Source organism: Artemia sp. Qi Xiang Cuo, chromosome 1 (assembly GCF_049724085.1).
Source record: "Artemia sp. Qi Xiang Cuo chromosome 1, ASM4972408v1, whole genome shotgun sequence".
NCBI classification, from domain to species: domain Eukaryota; kingdom Metazoa; phylum Arthropoda; class Branchiopoda; order Anostraca; family Artemiidae; genus Artemia; species Artemia sp. Qi Xiang Cuo.
The window spans coordinates 63,315,883-63,332,488 of NC_142794.1; the positions used below are offsets into that span (position 1 = coordinate 63,315,883).

Here is a 16,606-nt window from a genome sequence, read left to right on the forward strand (position 1 = left end):
GATTTGGGTAAAATATTATAGAAAAAAGAACCATCTACCCGTGCGCCATCTACAACTTCACCTTTCTGTATATTTGACAATTCTGATAAAATAAATTTCAAATCATAATTGGAATTGTGTATAAAAACAGGCATAAAATATTATTTGCTTACGTTTACATTACTCCGTCCCGATGAAATTTCTTGCCATAAATGATTTGGTGTCGTACCTTCCCTTTACCTCCTTTCCCTTACCCCCTTTCGCCTTACCCCCTTTTTCCCTTAACCTCTTCAAATTTCCCCTTACAAACCCAAAATATTTTCTGATTTTCAATGGCCAATTGATTCTCTGGTGATAGAATCATAGGATAATGTGTGTGACGCAACCTTGAGATTGCCTTATTTACTGTTATAATAAGTTTAGTCAAGTTTCGCACTTACAATCCTCCCCAGCCCAATGTCTCAACTACATCTAACACTTGTATAGTATTACTAGAGTCCCTTTGAGCGTGGGCGTAAGACACTGCTTTGGCTTGATATTCTTTGATATAATTTGAATTTTTTGGATCGTTCACATCTGTGACTTTAGATTCACAATCTAAGCTGATCTTATCACTCTACAAGAATGAATTATGGAAATTTCTAAAATTTAAAATTGCCTTATTACCACTAGCCGTTTCCACAGACATTTACAGTGTTTCATTTGATTCTTCAGTTTAGAATCGCTACGAAATCTGGAGAGACATGTTGGACAATAGTAAAGTACTCCATGGGTTTTCCCTCCCTCAGAACCCTACTAATATCTGTAATTTGATTAAAATATCCGATTGAATCAGGCTCTGTATAAGGCGTGTAAAGATGCCATACCCGGTGCTTCACTGATTCAATCGATGGAGCCCTCACTGGAAATATTACCCCCTTCTTATTACTACGGCAACCCTCCTTAAATTCTGTTTCATATTGGAACACTGTAACACCTATCCTTCAATTTTCGTTAGCCTGTTCAAAAACATCTATTCCTCTTAGTGTTACTGAAAATTGACCTTTTAAGCAACTGAAATCTACTTTAGGGAACTCCCCCACCCACCACCTTTACCTGCCAATTATTCCAACTTTTTCTTAGTAGCATTATCTTGTAGGTATCGGTAACCTGCGATAAGAAATGCGTACATGAAACACTGTTGGCCTGTTTCGAAACAGATTCGTTGCACATCCTAAAATCCTTCCAAATCTGAACTAAATTTTTAAACTTTAGTCCTTTCCCTACCTTTTAAAATAAAATCTTTTTAAATTTACATATATTCACATTTAAATTTTCAATAAAAAAAACACTGAGTTGCTACCCTTCTCATTATAATTATCCAGTTTTGTGACAATACTATCTACACATTCAATAAATACACCCTCAAAATTTTCCAAGTGTGGATAAAGGACTAACATTTCAGTTGTTATTTAATTACATGTTTTAAATGCAATTAATCAGGATTTTAAGAGGCCTATATATCAAATGATATTTTGGATAGGTCCAGGTATGATTTGAAAAACAGTCAGAAGTTTTTGAAAATAGAGAGTAATTATATTTATTTTAAATTTTAAACTTGTTCCCTACTTTAGCTGAAAAGCTTTTTTATTTTTTAATTCCAGTGTCTCAAGCACGTCACGTAGGAGTAATAAACCATTCAACGCTTTATGAACGTTCGCAAACTGTATCTAGCGAGTAAATATTTAATTTAGTCGATCCGAAAATGTGCTTTGAAAATAGATGTTTCAATGTATCTTAATTTTTATAGTGACAATAACTTATTTTAATATGGATTTTTTAGTGGATGTTTGCATGAATAGCTGATGCACTAAGGTTAGTAAATAGAAAAGTCATAATGAAGAAACATTTAGGACATGGGGGGCCTTTTAAAAAAAGGATAACATTCTAAATGACATATTTGATAATTTTAGGCAAAAAGTATTGTAATCCGATATTCAAAGCATCCGCTTGTCTAAGTCCCGAAAGATGAGGTCAGAAATGACGTTCTGATAACTTTTTTCTTATATCTTTTTAACTCTTAATAGAGCCTCTATATTGAAAATTGGGAGGTGGTATCAAAAAAAAGTTGGATGAAGGGGCCCCTAGGAGTGTGGAAAGAGGGCACCCTTGGAGGTTTAGGTTCATGGTTTCTAGGGTCATTGATGGTTGCGGTCCTTGATGTTCAAACCTATAATCATCTCACTAGTTGATTTCTAAGGATTTCATGGACTGTTCTGAATTTCTTTATTAAAATTCCTTTCTTGGAATCTGCATCTCTATTAGTATCAACGTTTTAGTATACTAGAATGTTAAAGCATATTTTATCTTGACAGCGCTGCTTAAATGGTACTTGTGTATTATACAGAACACAGTCGAGAACCACCAAAATAAAAATAATATTTATCTCTTAATAGAGTTAGCATTCCCTGAGATTTCTTACCTTATTTGTTTCTACTTTCAAATCCCCTAAAATGTCAATTAATCTCTGACGTTTTCTATGTGCTGGCAACTGTGCACAGATACATTTAAACTCCTATGAAGCCTTCCAAATTTATAAGCATGTCTCATTGAGAAATTGTGTCAACAGATATCTTGTCCCGTCAGTATTTCTAAATCCCTGATAAGAATGCTCATTAGATCAATTTTCCAGAAGTCTGCTCTGATGTCACCTTGTTATCCCAGTATTTCTGTCCGTTGATTGGCCTAGAAAGAGGATGTGGTCTTGTACGTAGACGGATTCTAGTCCTTTGATTGGCTGTCATCTTGTACTGGTCGTATTCATACACCTGTGATCTCGTACTGGCAGTATTCTAATTCATTGGAGGTCAATGATCTTGTACTGGCTGTGGTAAAAAACCTCCTTCTACTGCTCACGCCTCATATAGAAATTTTCAGCTGATAATGGCATGAACACTTCTGCCATTAATAAGGTTTTTAACGAATTGTAAGCAAATCACAACATTTTAATTGACAAAGTAATTGTGCCATAGCATAGAAATTTTTTCCGCCAATTTGTGCCACAAAACATCAAATTTTGTCCAAAAGCAGTCAAAATACAGAAGAGCACAAATTATGAGACAGCCAACTGTTTTGCATGATGTAAGATAATAGAATCTTAAAAAACTTTTCTAGATGTGTGGATCAAGCCTTATAATATTACATGAATGCTGCAGTGTGTTCTGTCTTCATTCTTAATCCTCATCTGACCTTAGCATGAGTGCTGCAGTGACTAGCGATACTGTTGATCAACAGCAGATAAAGCCATTTTCAAGTAATAAAAAATATCATGCTGCATCGGAGAACCATTTTATTTCATTTTGTGAACCCCCTTCAACCCCTTTAGTAAGAAAAACGATAAACGCATTTTGAAAAATAAATTGCCAAGAATAATAAATATCACTTTTATCCACGTTTTCCTTAAGATAATTGATCATTTTATATGCAGTATTTATATCAAAAATATTTGTGACAACGTATCCCTCGGAATCTTTTTTTGTGAGGAAAAATTCCACATATCTATTGGGAAAGCTTAGGGAGGTGGGATGGAAAACTATATTGAATCTGTTACTACAAGAAAAAAAAAATCAGATTGACTTCTATCTTTTCATCTTCCAACTTAAACAATGATCTTTTATTTCAAAGACTCTTTTTTCTAAGTTAAGCAAAGTTTACTGTATATATCTGAAAAAATAAAAACAAGAAGATCAATTCTAAAGAAAAAATAACCTCTTGCGGAATTAGACTAAAGAACAGTTGATAGAACTTGAAACAATTAGCTATAATTAATGCTTGGGAGATTACTCACGATATATCTACAACACTAGCACAGTAAAGAATTCTAAAACTTGCCCAGTATTGAAAACTAGGCTTGTTCGAATTTTTTTGTACATGTTTATGCACACTAAAATAAATCCAAATAATGATCTGCGAAAGACTATCGAGGTATTTATTAATTAGTTTTTTATTTTCTGCAGGTTACTCATAAGGATTTCTGGACCTATGAAAACATTTAGTTTTCCAGGGGGTAAGCTTTAAGTTTCCAGTTCAGAAGAGTACTAGTTTTGAGGATTCTACGAAAATTGGTAAACACCACAAGTCAGTTAATTTGAATAGGTTCTATAGACCCATCTTGCGTAATCGCCGCTGTAATAATTTGTGTTCGGTCTAGGTTTCAACTTTGGTCTTTAATTCAAGAGAAAACGCTTCGACAATTCATTTATGGATTTTAGCATAAGACAGGCATAATAAAATTAAACTTACAAAGAGCCAAATATCCTTATCAGCTATACTTCTTCCAGGCCATGAATCTTTATGATATCGAGGTAGCAAAATGCCAATGGAAACCAGCCCAATCCAGGCAATCGTCATGAAAACAGCGTGAGCAGACCGTAGGTCATATCTCTTTCCATAGAACAGTGACCTTTCTTTGGATATCGTTGTAAAACTTACAAAAGAAGGTGTAGCCCATTTCATTGTATGATATTTAATTCTCTCTACAAAAAAAAGTGAGTTCATTTATTTATTTTTGTATTATGATGGCATTCTGAAAGATTACTAAAAAAAAGATGATGGTAAATATTTCCCCATAGGAAAAAATCTAGAGATTTGAAAAAAAATCAATGACACCCAGGTCTTTCAAATATCCAACATGGAATAAAAAATTTATTTTTCTTTGGTTAGAGGTGAGGCAAGCCTCCCTTTGTATGCCTTCTGTGTCCCTTACTGCTGTTATGTATATGACGATAGTCTTGTTTGTAAATGAAACTCTTAAATTGTAGTCTTGGCAGTCTTTTGCTGAATTTAACCCATAAAATACGTGGATATATTACTTCTGACCACATGCAGATGTGTCTCTTAGGAGCCCGAAAACCCCCACCCCTTCCACCAATGATCCTCCACAGCGCGCTCTATATTTTGTAACATACCAATATTCAATTAATTTTTTGTTAGCGCAACTGTCTGAGCTTGTGAATTGGGTCACTCGCTTCACCTTTTGGCAGGTTGGGCCCTCTATTTGGATATGAACACTTAGTGGCTTTCAAATCCAGGCGACAATTCGGTCAACCCAATATTTAATTAATTTTTTGCTAGCGCAACTGTCTGAGCTTATGAATTGGGTGCTAAACATGGCCCAACCCTCTAGGCAGGCGGGAGAGCCCTGTCAGGCTTTGGACTGGACGCTTGTTTGCCTGCAATTCAAGGCAACTTAACGGTCATTTGTCAATTCTAAAATTTGGTCAACCTGTCTGAGACTTTAGGCGGGCGCGCCTCTCCAAAAGCTAAAACACAAGTATTTCTCTAATTGGAGGATCATAGCTGCTCCAGCCGTTTGCCCATGCCGTTTACCAAAACACTTGGAAAACTATAGGTCTCCCTTTTTGCCTGTGAGTCCAGGGGACTTGTCGGTCATGTGTCAATCTTAGAACACGGTAGTCTGCCTGAGGCTCTAAGCAGGAAAGTCTGTTACGCTGAAGTCACTTGTTCGTCTTTGAGTCCAAGCAAATTCAGCCTCCACCCCCCCCCTTTTGCATACAATTCCAGTCAAAATTGTTCGTCTCGAATCAACCTGAAAACCTCGATGTTTTCATTGAAAATAAAAACCAACATTCCCTATTCCCTAAATTTTAACAAATTCCTCTTTTTCTGGCAAAAAGCACGAACATTGGCTGAAATACAGATTAAAGCATGGGGAATCTAATGGTGACAGGAAGTACGTCGAGCGGGCGCTCTATAGCACCTTTACGAGAGCCTGAAGTGCTAAAAATGCGCAAGTTTACCAGCATCTCTGCAGAATAATCAAAACTTCAGAATATACATTTTAAGATATGGCGATTGCAATGGTGGCTGTATAAAAAATAAAGGATCGCTCTGAAGCGCGCAATAGAGTGCTAAAAAAGTGAGTGAAGCGCAAAATAGGAGCGCCTATCCCATGTAATACCAAAACAGGCAAAAACATAGTTTAGAGTACTAAAAGTCTGAATATTACAAGCAACAGCTCTAGCCTGCCCGTCAAAGCGCAAATATGCGCATTCAACAGTGCGCAAAAAGCGCAAAACAGATGGGAAATTTAAAGACACTCCGGATAAAGTGGCAATGCGGTACAAAGTTTGGGGAACCCAATAGTCACAGGCAGAAAGTCGAGCAAATGCCATATAGCTTCTTTGCAATCGCTCTTTTAGCGCAAAAGTGCGCAAAAAAGCGCCAAACTCATCTGCTTGTTACAAAAAGTTCTGATTTGGTAGAAACACGGTTTGAAATGCCGAGAGTCGAGTGGTATTGAAAAGAAAGTGAATCTGTAAACCAGAGTCCGGTACTGAAATGTCTTAATGCCCACTTCAAGTTTGAGAATAGAAAAATTTACCAAACATTAGTTTCCTAAAACAAGCGATAATTGAAAATGACATCGAACATGCAATTCGAAGTGCGATTTAGAGCGTCCAGCAGAGCCCACTACGCTTAATGACACGAAGAAAATGAAGGATTTTGAACACACATAGAGACCTACATGGCGCTTTTTTGGAGATGTGCAACCAATAACGCCATCTCCTTTTGCTCCTTTAGCTAACTTGTCTTGATTGTCGTTGTTATTGGAGAATAGAATACAAAATGAGGCAATAATTACCACATAATATGGTTCTTGACTGAGATATAGATAGATAGATAGATAGATAGATAGATAGGTTTATTTTCCATATATCAGTAAAATAATTACATAACAATCTACAAATCCCCACAAAGGCTCCATGGCCTGTAGGATGGGGATTATGAAAATATCAAATAAACATTAAACATTTAAACGCTTAAGATTTAAACAACATAGACATAACATTAATAATTAAACATATAAACATAAGCATTTTAACTTTTAACATGTGAAGCATTTGCTTCATAAAAAAAAAAAAAAACAACAAAAAAAAAAAAAACAAAACAAAACAAGGACGGTTCACTAAATAAACTTTATCAAACTACAGTGAATCACAACATCTAAAAAAAAAATAAATAAAAAAAAATGAAAAAACTATTGGCAGCAGGAAAAAGTAAAGAAAATTAATCACATGAAAACAAATATTTTTTTACTAGTCTTTTGAAGGTGCCAAACGAGTTGCATTCTCGAGCCGAATCGGGAAGGGTGTTCCATGTCAAATGACACGCAACAAGAGGATTAAAATCGGATCTTATTGTTGGTGTATGGGGAATTTGGATATTTAGAGAACTACGGAGTTGATAATTTAACCGATCAGATACAAAAGAAGACGTGAGCCTAAGGGACCCAGGAATATCACCTTGGAGCTGAAGAAAAGCAAAAGACGCACAGGAAAGAATATAAAGTTTTTTAATATCAAGTAACGGTTTAGTTGCCGAACGATCTACATCCTGGATAAGATTTATAGCTTTATCACAAATATTCGTAAGCGGTTTGAGAAAAGAAGGGAAAGTATACATCCATATGACTGAACAATAGGGAACATAAGAATGAATTAAGCTATGAAATAGGATTCTTAGAATTCGTCCTGGAAAGATATGCTTTAGTTTTCTTAGAATACCGAGGTTTCTGCATACCTTCATTTTAATCAAATCAATATGGTGTTTGAAAGATAAATTTTCATCTAGGAGGATACTTAGGAAACGGACATGGCCATCCTTTGGTCTACTAATAAAGCCTTTGGATATATGAATTTCAGATAATTGAGGGCAAGCCTGGGATATGCGAGAAAAAACTAAAAAACTAGTTTTAGAAACATTTAAGGCAAGAAAGTTAGCATCAAACCAAATTGAAACTCTCTCAAAGAGGTCCACTAACTTTGTACGAGCCTCATCCTCTGTTCTCCCAGAAGTAATAAGGGTGGTATCATCGGCAAAATTGACAAGAGAATCCGAGGTATGCAAACTATAATTATGGGTAGGGAGACTGTTGGATGACATAGACGACAGCAATAAAGAGAATTTTTATTTCTAACTGAAAAAATTAGGTCATGTATGTAAATTAAAAACAGTACCGGCCCTAAAACTGACCCTTGAGGGACCCCCTGGTCAACACTTGATGGTGAGCTAAAAAATGGATCAACAGAAATTATTTTACCAGACATGAGAGACTTGAACCAAAAAATGCACTACCTCTTACGCCAACATGAGAAAGTTTAAATAGCAGAACACTGTGGGTTAAAGAATCAAAGGATTTACGAACATTCAGAAACAAAGCAGCAAGAATAAAAAGGGAGTCTAGGGCAAAGTGAAGATAATTCAGTAAAACCGCACAAGCATGCTCAGTCGAATGATTTGCTCGAAAACCAAATTGAAAATCGTGAAAAAAATCTTTAAAAGTAAGAAAATGATTAAGACGAGAAAGCATCGCCTTCTCAAATATTTTGCTAAGTACAGACAACAAAGAAATTGGCCGATAGTTGGCTGGATCATTTCGTGTCCCCCCCCTTATATAATATGATGACTCGATCACGCTTGAGACTACTCGGAAAAATACCATGCTAAAAGGAGAGGTTAATAAGTTTTGTTAAGGGATAAATAATGGAAGGAAGTATGAACTTAATTACTTTAGTAGGAATATTATCAGGGCCAGACGACGAACAATTTTTCAATCCCAAACAATTTTAGAAATTTCTTTCTCCGTCGCTGGTTCCAAAAACATTGACTTCATACAAGGTGGCCCAAGATAAGACCTGAAGTTGAATCCTGACGGAGAAGAACCAACAGCCGAAGCGGTCCTTTTACCAATATTCGCAAAATATGAAGTAAATGCATCTTGAATATTCAGTTCACCTTCGATGATTTTTCCATCAAGATCCAAAAAAGAAGGGGCTGAAGGAGAATGAAAAGAGGGCCTAAGCACAGAATTTATAACCTGCCAAGTTTTTCGTATATCTTTACCACAATCTGAAAAACAATTAAAATAATACTGGGACTTGGCCTTTCGACAAACAGAATTATAAATATTCCTATAAATTTTAAATCGCTGAAAGCAGATATCTTTCATTGAAGGGCTAGCAGACTTAAAGGCCCTCCAGAGATTATTTTTTCTCCTACAACTCTTAAGCAGACCAGGGGTCATCCAAGGATTTAGAGGAAAAGTATTCTTAGACTTACGATTAGAAGGAGAAACAGAACAAATATTAAGAACAGCATCTTTAATAGACTCATAAAAAGTATCAAATAAATTACAAAAGTCAGAATCACTCTCAAAACCACCCCAAGATATTCCTGCCAATCTTGACCTAAGAAGCATCAATTCCACTTCACCAAACCTAAAAGGCCTCTTACCAGACTCACAAGTCCTCTCAATAGCCAGTTTATTAAAACAGTATCGAGAGTAAACAGGGAAATGATCGGAAATGTCGCTCACTAAAACACAATTTTGAATCAAGGTAGCCGTACAGAAAATATTGTCTATCAGAGATGACGTACTCTCTGTTATGCAAGATGGGATACATACAGAGGTAAAGTACCTGCGGCAAGCATGGACGACAGAAAATCCAAAGATACAGAAGACTTTATATCCATCAAGTTTATATTGAAATCTCCCATAATAATCAGTTCAGTCGACTGTTTTATGATGGTATCAGATCACATGTTGAGTAACCGAGAATCTAAGTTAGTCTTAAGCTTTAAAAGGGACATCAAAATTACATAATACATAAAAATTTATTATACTTGGCAGGACCCGTGGCAAGAAAAAAACTAGGTGCACTCAAGTGAACCGCTCTTGCAGTTGCAGCGCCCAGAACATTGCTTTTTGAAACTGCATCGTATAAGCTCTTGACAGGTGACAGAAGCTTGGGGCAGGGTTGACCACCGGGGAGCCCAAAGCCCATTGCTAGTCTTTTCCCAGCCGTAATTGCTGGGGTTCTTTTCGGGAATAATGGCAAGATGAAAACTGGACTTTCCTGGGCTTAAATGTAAGTGTGCCGAATGGGCAGGTTCAGCGCATCCTGGGTTGGCGGAAGTCTTTCCATAGATGATCCTTTTTTTTCGATCAGATACATCCTCAACTTGTTTACCGACTCTTTCCCACTGTATCTGTCAAATACAAGCACAATGAACTTTACAAACTGTGCAAAGTCGTTTTCAGTGAGCTCTTGAAGAGGAGAAGATAGGCGGTTAAGACCGGTGTTATGGCACTGTGCATTTCCCCTGCTTTCCAAAGGTCTTCTTTGCCATGCCACTGGAATTCGGTAACAATGCCGCAGCCACTTTGAAGTAGTGGGGGAATTTAAGGATCCACCGGGCCCATACCCACCAAAATTTTCTTTCTTTAATAACTTAAAATGACGAAGAAAGTTTAACGGCGATCCCCTCAGGGGAAGACGCAGGTGTGACGTCATAGGGTTGTTTTCTAAGAGATGTAAGTGTTTGGCAATTCCCTGGGAGCCAGCTGGTCTCACATCACAAAACACATCCCTGTTTCTTTGACCAGGTGTAATATCTATGACGCAATCTTGTTTCAGTATTAGAAAAGAGTTCAGTGTTTGAGCATGAGAGATATTCCAATGGATGCTTATACACTATTAGAAATTGAAAGCGCTAGCAATAGCGAAATAGAACCTAGAGTACCTAAAGTAGCACTGAAAATTACCAAGGGGTTGCCGACTAACCCTAGAACTGGACAAGATGTTTGCGGGATATATTATACCATTAAGCAAATTCGAGTCGGAAGAACAGTTATGTTTTGTGGCTAAAGTTTATTTAATGCATATACAGAGATTACAAGATATATTACATGCGTTAGTATAATATTTCGAAGAGAACAATCTATAAAAAGAGATTAAGTTTGTTACTAGTGGGATTCTTAGTCTATAATTGGTAGTGAAAATATCTGGATTAAAGATGACTGGATTTGAGAACCAAAAATCTTACGGAATATAGTAAAATTGGAAAAGTGGTTGATTTTAGATGATGATTTTCTAGAGTCATCTCTTAAAAGGAAAATATTTTCTCTAGAAATGCTTAACGATATCAGGGGAATTGATTCCCAATCTTTTGACTATTGCATGAAATTTTTACGTCGTGGCCCGGATGCTTATACTCAATTTATAGATATATTAATTGAGACAAAATAAAATGATATTGTCATTTTGCTTTTAACCACTACTTAGATGGCCATTTTGTAATTCAACAAGAAATCGTGTCTAAACAAGTTTTGTGATGTCACTCCTCCTCCTAGAAGACATTCATTTTATTGATAGCCAGTCAGTTTCTTTTTGGTGGTGAGACAGTCAACATCGAAAAATGTTAAGTACATCGAAAAACATGGTAAAAATACCCATTATGCTTTTATATATTTTTCAGCTGGTCATCTTGTGGGAATTGTACCATTGCTGATGACTATAATGAAAAGTGTAAATTATGAAATATATGTAAATTGCATAGAGGACATGCAGTGCAAAATAAAGACTGTAATTTCTGTCTTGAAGAGATTTGTGACTCTCATACTAGAGGTTTCCTATGCTCCAATTGTCAGTATGACAAATGTGATCAATGGGAAATACTTACCCTGGCGTGAATGCGAAAAATCCTAAACATGAGTTCAGTATATTTTTAAGAGTCTGGTATCGTCGTGGCTTCAAATTTTTTGGAAAAAGTACTTGGTCTACACTTTGATTGCTAGAATAATAAAAGATTCTGGTTTTTACGGCATCGCTGTGAATATACCGGCTACTAAGATTATAAACCTAGAGACTTTTACTGGGCTGTTACAGAAAGTTATTCTTCATATAAGAATTTCGTGTGTGACATAGCTTCAAGTAAGTCAATTCAATCATGTGAATTTTATACTATGAATGAGAATAGTATTATTGACTTTACAAAGAGATTTAATAGAAATGAAATTATATTACATTGTAGAAAATATGACCCATACTCTGCGTGCCAAGAGAAAGACAAGTTAAATCCTGAAGAGCTGCTGTCGCATACCGTTTTTGATGACTACCTATACGTTGAACAAGGAATATAAGAGGACACAGTGTTTTGTACATACAAATTTTATAAATAAACAAATTTACATACATTTTTAAAGCATTTCACTCTAAGGGCACCGAAATTTACTTTATAGAGGTATGAAAGACTATTTACAACTAGAAAGTCGTTCAGTCGCGGGCTGTTACAATAAACATTGAGAAACTGACTGTAAGTGTGTCTGCGAAATCAAAAAATAAAATATAATAGTTCATAAAAACCACCACTTTTGGTAGATACATATTGTACCCACTTGCGATTCTGAATAATAGACTTTCCAAATTGATTAAAAAAAATTTAATGTGAGGCGTGTAGAACGTATACGGTAGGCAGAGAGGATCAAAAATTTCAAAATTTTTTCTTATTTGAAGGATGCATAGCCAATTTTTACAGTTGATGGGCTACTGTTAACAATGATAAGGGCATTGTTAACACGTTGAATATGCTCAAGAAAATTCGACAGTATGCAGTAGCATTTGTGTTTGGATATTTAAGGATCCAAATTGTTTACATTGATTATTTGAATCGTGTTCATGGTGCCAGGTCTAATAGAAAACTGCCATAAGGCATAATTTCCCGATTGGTTTCAAATTGATATAGCGATATTAATGCAATACTTTCCTCCAATGACTCGGCAAAGGTACAACTAAAGGTACAGAACCCGTCCGGACAATAGTCATATCTTGAATACCGGACAAATCCAAAAGAATGATACCATGAGTTTTTGCAAATATTTCTTCGGTTGTGCCATTGTCTAATAATTGCGAATCTCGATCTAGGGATTGCACTGTCAATTCATATAAGGTCTTGTGGGATTTATGAAGGATAAATTGTAGAATGGAATTCCATTTACTGTACATACAAGACACGAAAGTCCAAACACTTCAAATTTATGTGGATAGATTCTGAAACATTTGAATAGTTTTTTGATTCTAAGAAATGTTGTAAAATCCTTTTGATGCTAAAAAATACCTGTGTTAATTGTTATTGGAGGATTTTAGTTACATGCAAACTGTAATGCATAGATTCTGAAACATCTCAATAGTTTCGTGATTCTGTGAAATGTTGTAAAATCTTTTTGATGCTAAAAATACGTGTATTAATTGATAAAGGAAGATTTTAGTTACATGCAAACTGTAAAATCAGATTCTGAAACATTTGAATAGTTTCTTGATTCTGTGAAATGTTTAAAAATCCTTTTGATGTTAACAAATACCTGTATTAAATGTTAATGGAAGATTTTAGTTAAACGCAAACTTCAAAAGCATAGATGTTGAAACATTTAAATAGTTTCTTGATTCTGTGACATTTTGTAAGATCCTTTTGATGCTAAAATAAACACCTTTAGTAATTGATAATGTAATATTTAGTTAGATACAAACTGCAAAAGCTTAGATTCTAAAACCTTTGAATAGTTTCTTCATTCTGTGAAATGTTGTAAAATCCTTTTGATGCTAAAAAATATCTGTAATAATTGATAACGGAATATTTTCGTTACATGCAAACTGCAAAAGCATAGGTTCTGAAACATTTGAATAGTTTCTTGATTCTGTGAAATGCTGTAAAATCCTTTAGATGCTAAAAAAAACTGTATTAATTGATAATGGAAGATTTTAGTTATATAAAACTGCAAAAGCATAGGTTCTGAAACATTTGAATAGTTTCTTGATACTGTGAAATGATGTAAAATCAACAAAGTAATGCATAAAATACTTTTGTAGAAATAACGATATGTAGATTATTAATATAAAAATATGTTACATAGAATATTATACATTACGAATATCCTTGAACAACTTTGAACATTTTAAATCTGTTCCATAAGACAATTCATCATAATTTCTCTTGATAGTGTAGTTATTCTCTTCTCTTAGTCCGTAATCAGTAGAATAAATGTTAATCTTTTTTGAGTCATTCACAATTTTTATTTTGGTGTCACCTGCAGGTTCAATATGCATTTCGTCTTTGACATTATTGAGTTCACTGACTACATCTGTTGGTACATGATCAATGGTATCAATAATGTTTACATGCACTTTATTTTCCATGGATTTATCTTTATATTCATTAGTGATATTGTCTGCCAATGTCTTCTTTGTTTTTCCTGTGATTTTACTGTCTATTACCACATTATGTTTACATATATAACAGTTCTGGCACGTAGACAAGATAAGGTTTATGATATTAGTGCAGGAGTATGCCTGTCTTCCTCTTGTCTTCTTTAGAATGATAATATCAGAACGAAAGTGATAGGATACCAACAGGTAACGTGTTACCGCTAACCGTAGCAAGAAGTTGTCCCCCCTTCATCGACAATTTATTTTATGTTTGCATTCTCTTTGAGCACTGTCATCTTTGGAAATGATACTTTAGCATACCCACCATCAACAGTGTTGAATCTCCTCGGTACCCCAAAGAAATCTAAACTCTCAATGTCATGACAACGCAAATATACGTTTCCAATAGTGTTACCACTAGTGCTTGCATCGTAGCTAAAATATTTGTCTTTGTCAGCATTCAACGCAACGATGACTTTATCATATGAACACGCTTTCTTCGAATAATTCATCTTCACTTTTTTTAAACAAATTGATGTGTTTATCCTTTCAATGTACGAAAAATACTGATTTAAATCATACAATGAAGTAGGTGAGGTCGATGACTATCCATGGGGTACCACTGGTATAGAGTACCGTGTAATGTCTATGAGCAGCCATAGAGTACCATTGGTAAAGACAAATAAAAAAAAGTTGAAAAATTTTCCGTCAAAAAAAAATTCAGTCCAAAAAAAGGTGTTACAACAAACATTATTTTTCTTATAGTAAAAGTCACGACTAACATATCTATATCATTCTCATTTTGTCTTTCGAAAATATTAAATGTGATTTTTTTTGTTTGAAGTATATTTCATGTCATTCTGAGACATGTGAAAAAAAGTTGAACAAATTTTTATGTAGAAAAAAATAAAATAAAAGTTAAAAAAAGTTAAAAAAAACTTCAAAAAATTGTAGAAAAATAGGGGAGGGGTCATAAGGTTTGCTGAAAGGGTAGTGGGGCTCTCGGATGTTGGGACATGGATGAATACTGACTGCCGTATCATTGCCTAAAATATGTATGACTTTTTGTAAGAAGAATTTGCAGTAGCTACAATAGTATACTCACTATGGGCGTCGTCAAGTATTATTCTGGATTTCTATATTAAAATTCTTTTCTCGCCACCAACGACTTTATTAGTTTCAGTTTTAAGCAAACTTCAATACTAAACGATATTTTATATTAATTGCACTCTTTACTTGGTAGTTATGTATTTTAGCGAACATAGCAAAGAATTGAAGCTAGGTAAATCGAATCAATCGAGTTGTGAAGGATGAATATATGCTAATCCTATTCTGTCATTTATGTATTGTGGCGTGTGAGCCAGCAATCCCTCGACTTACCTTTTAGTTGGTAAGCGATTAAGATTTTAACCCTTTACAGGTTTCACTCAATTCAAAAAAAATTCATTCTTGTTATTGTCATATGGTTTTATCTGGATATTCATGTACTGATTTAAGATCCTTCGGACCACTTTAACTTTTTGCTATACTGGACGAACACCATTATTTGGGTCATGGACCTACATAAAAACAGGTTGCAAAAGGTATATTCATTGCATAGTTCTTGCATTAAATTATGTGCCATCAGTATCTATTGACATGGTGTAGTCCCTCAGGCTGCAAGTTCCGAATAGTATACCATTTTAGTCAAATATAACGTGTTCTGGTCGCTTCATACGATGTATCTCCCAGAGTATTGCCCCTATTACTACTAATACCGTATAACCAGCAATATGTCACACCAAAAATATCTTAACCTTGTCGAAAATCACAAACATGAAACTGAAACGTCAAGGCTTATTACAAAAATCTAATTTTGAGAGATCAGTTCAAACTTGCCGACAACATTTTCACCTGAAAGCTCAATGTTTCACAAAAAATACAGATATGTTCTTTGACAACATAAATACAACATAAATACACAGTATTTTCGACCTTGCTCAAATTTACCCTCAACTCTAACTGGGAGTGTCAATTTGTATCTTTAGCCGTTACCAATATATCGCAGATACACTCTTTTGACCACTTGATTGCAAGTAACATCTTTTGATTAACTTCAATATGCTTTCAATACTCCCCAAAAGTTTCAACTTGATTACCTTAGTTTATCTTAAAATATTGCATTAGAATAATCGGATACATCCTTTTTGATAATCGGGATGTACACAATGAGTATTGATATGGCTCAACAACACCCTCGGCATTCTCTGAAAGTTTAAATTTAACAACGTTAGTTGTTCCTAAGATTTTAAAGACACGGCATTTTGAGATCCTAGATGTAGGGAGTGTATTCAGATTTAGTTCAGCATCTCCCTCAACACTCCCTGAAAGTTTCAAATTAATATCCTTTGCCGTTCCTTAGATAATGAAGATACGCCCTTTTTACAAGATGGATGCATATGGTATTATTTGATTAATTCAACGTCCCCCACAACACTCCCTGAAAGTTTTACATTAACACCCTTAGCCTTTTCGAAAAATCAGGATTAAATTAACAGGCAAAACCGGTGTTTCGGTATTTTATTAACATTTAATGCTTGAAAACT

The 16,606-nt window shown here is 35.0% G+C and overlaps 1 protein-coding gene across 1 annotated transcript in view; it reads right to left on the bottom strand.

Moving 5' to 3' along the window:
* The window catches only part of LOC148956583 (ferric reductase 1-like), a 137,548-nt gene that overhangs the window by 36,139 nt on the left and 84,803 nt on the right, over nucleotides 1-16,606 (bottom strand). The window contains exon 5 of the mRNA XM_089091289.1: nucleotides 4,261-4,493. Coding sequence (XP_088947415.1) covers nucleotides 4,261-4,493 — 233 coding nt within the window. The remainder of the gene's footprint in view (nucleotides 1-4,260; nucleotides 4,494-16,606) is intronic.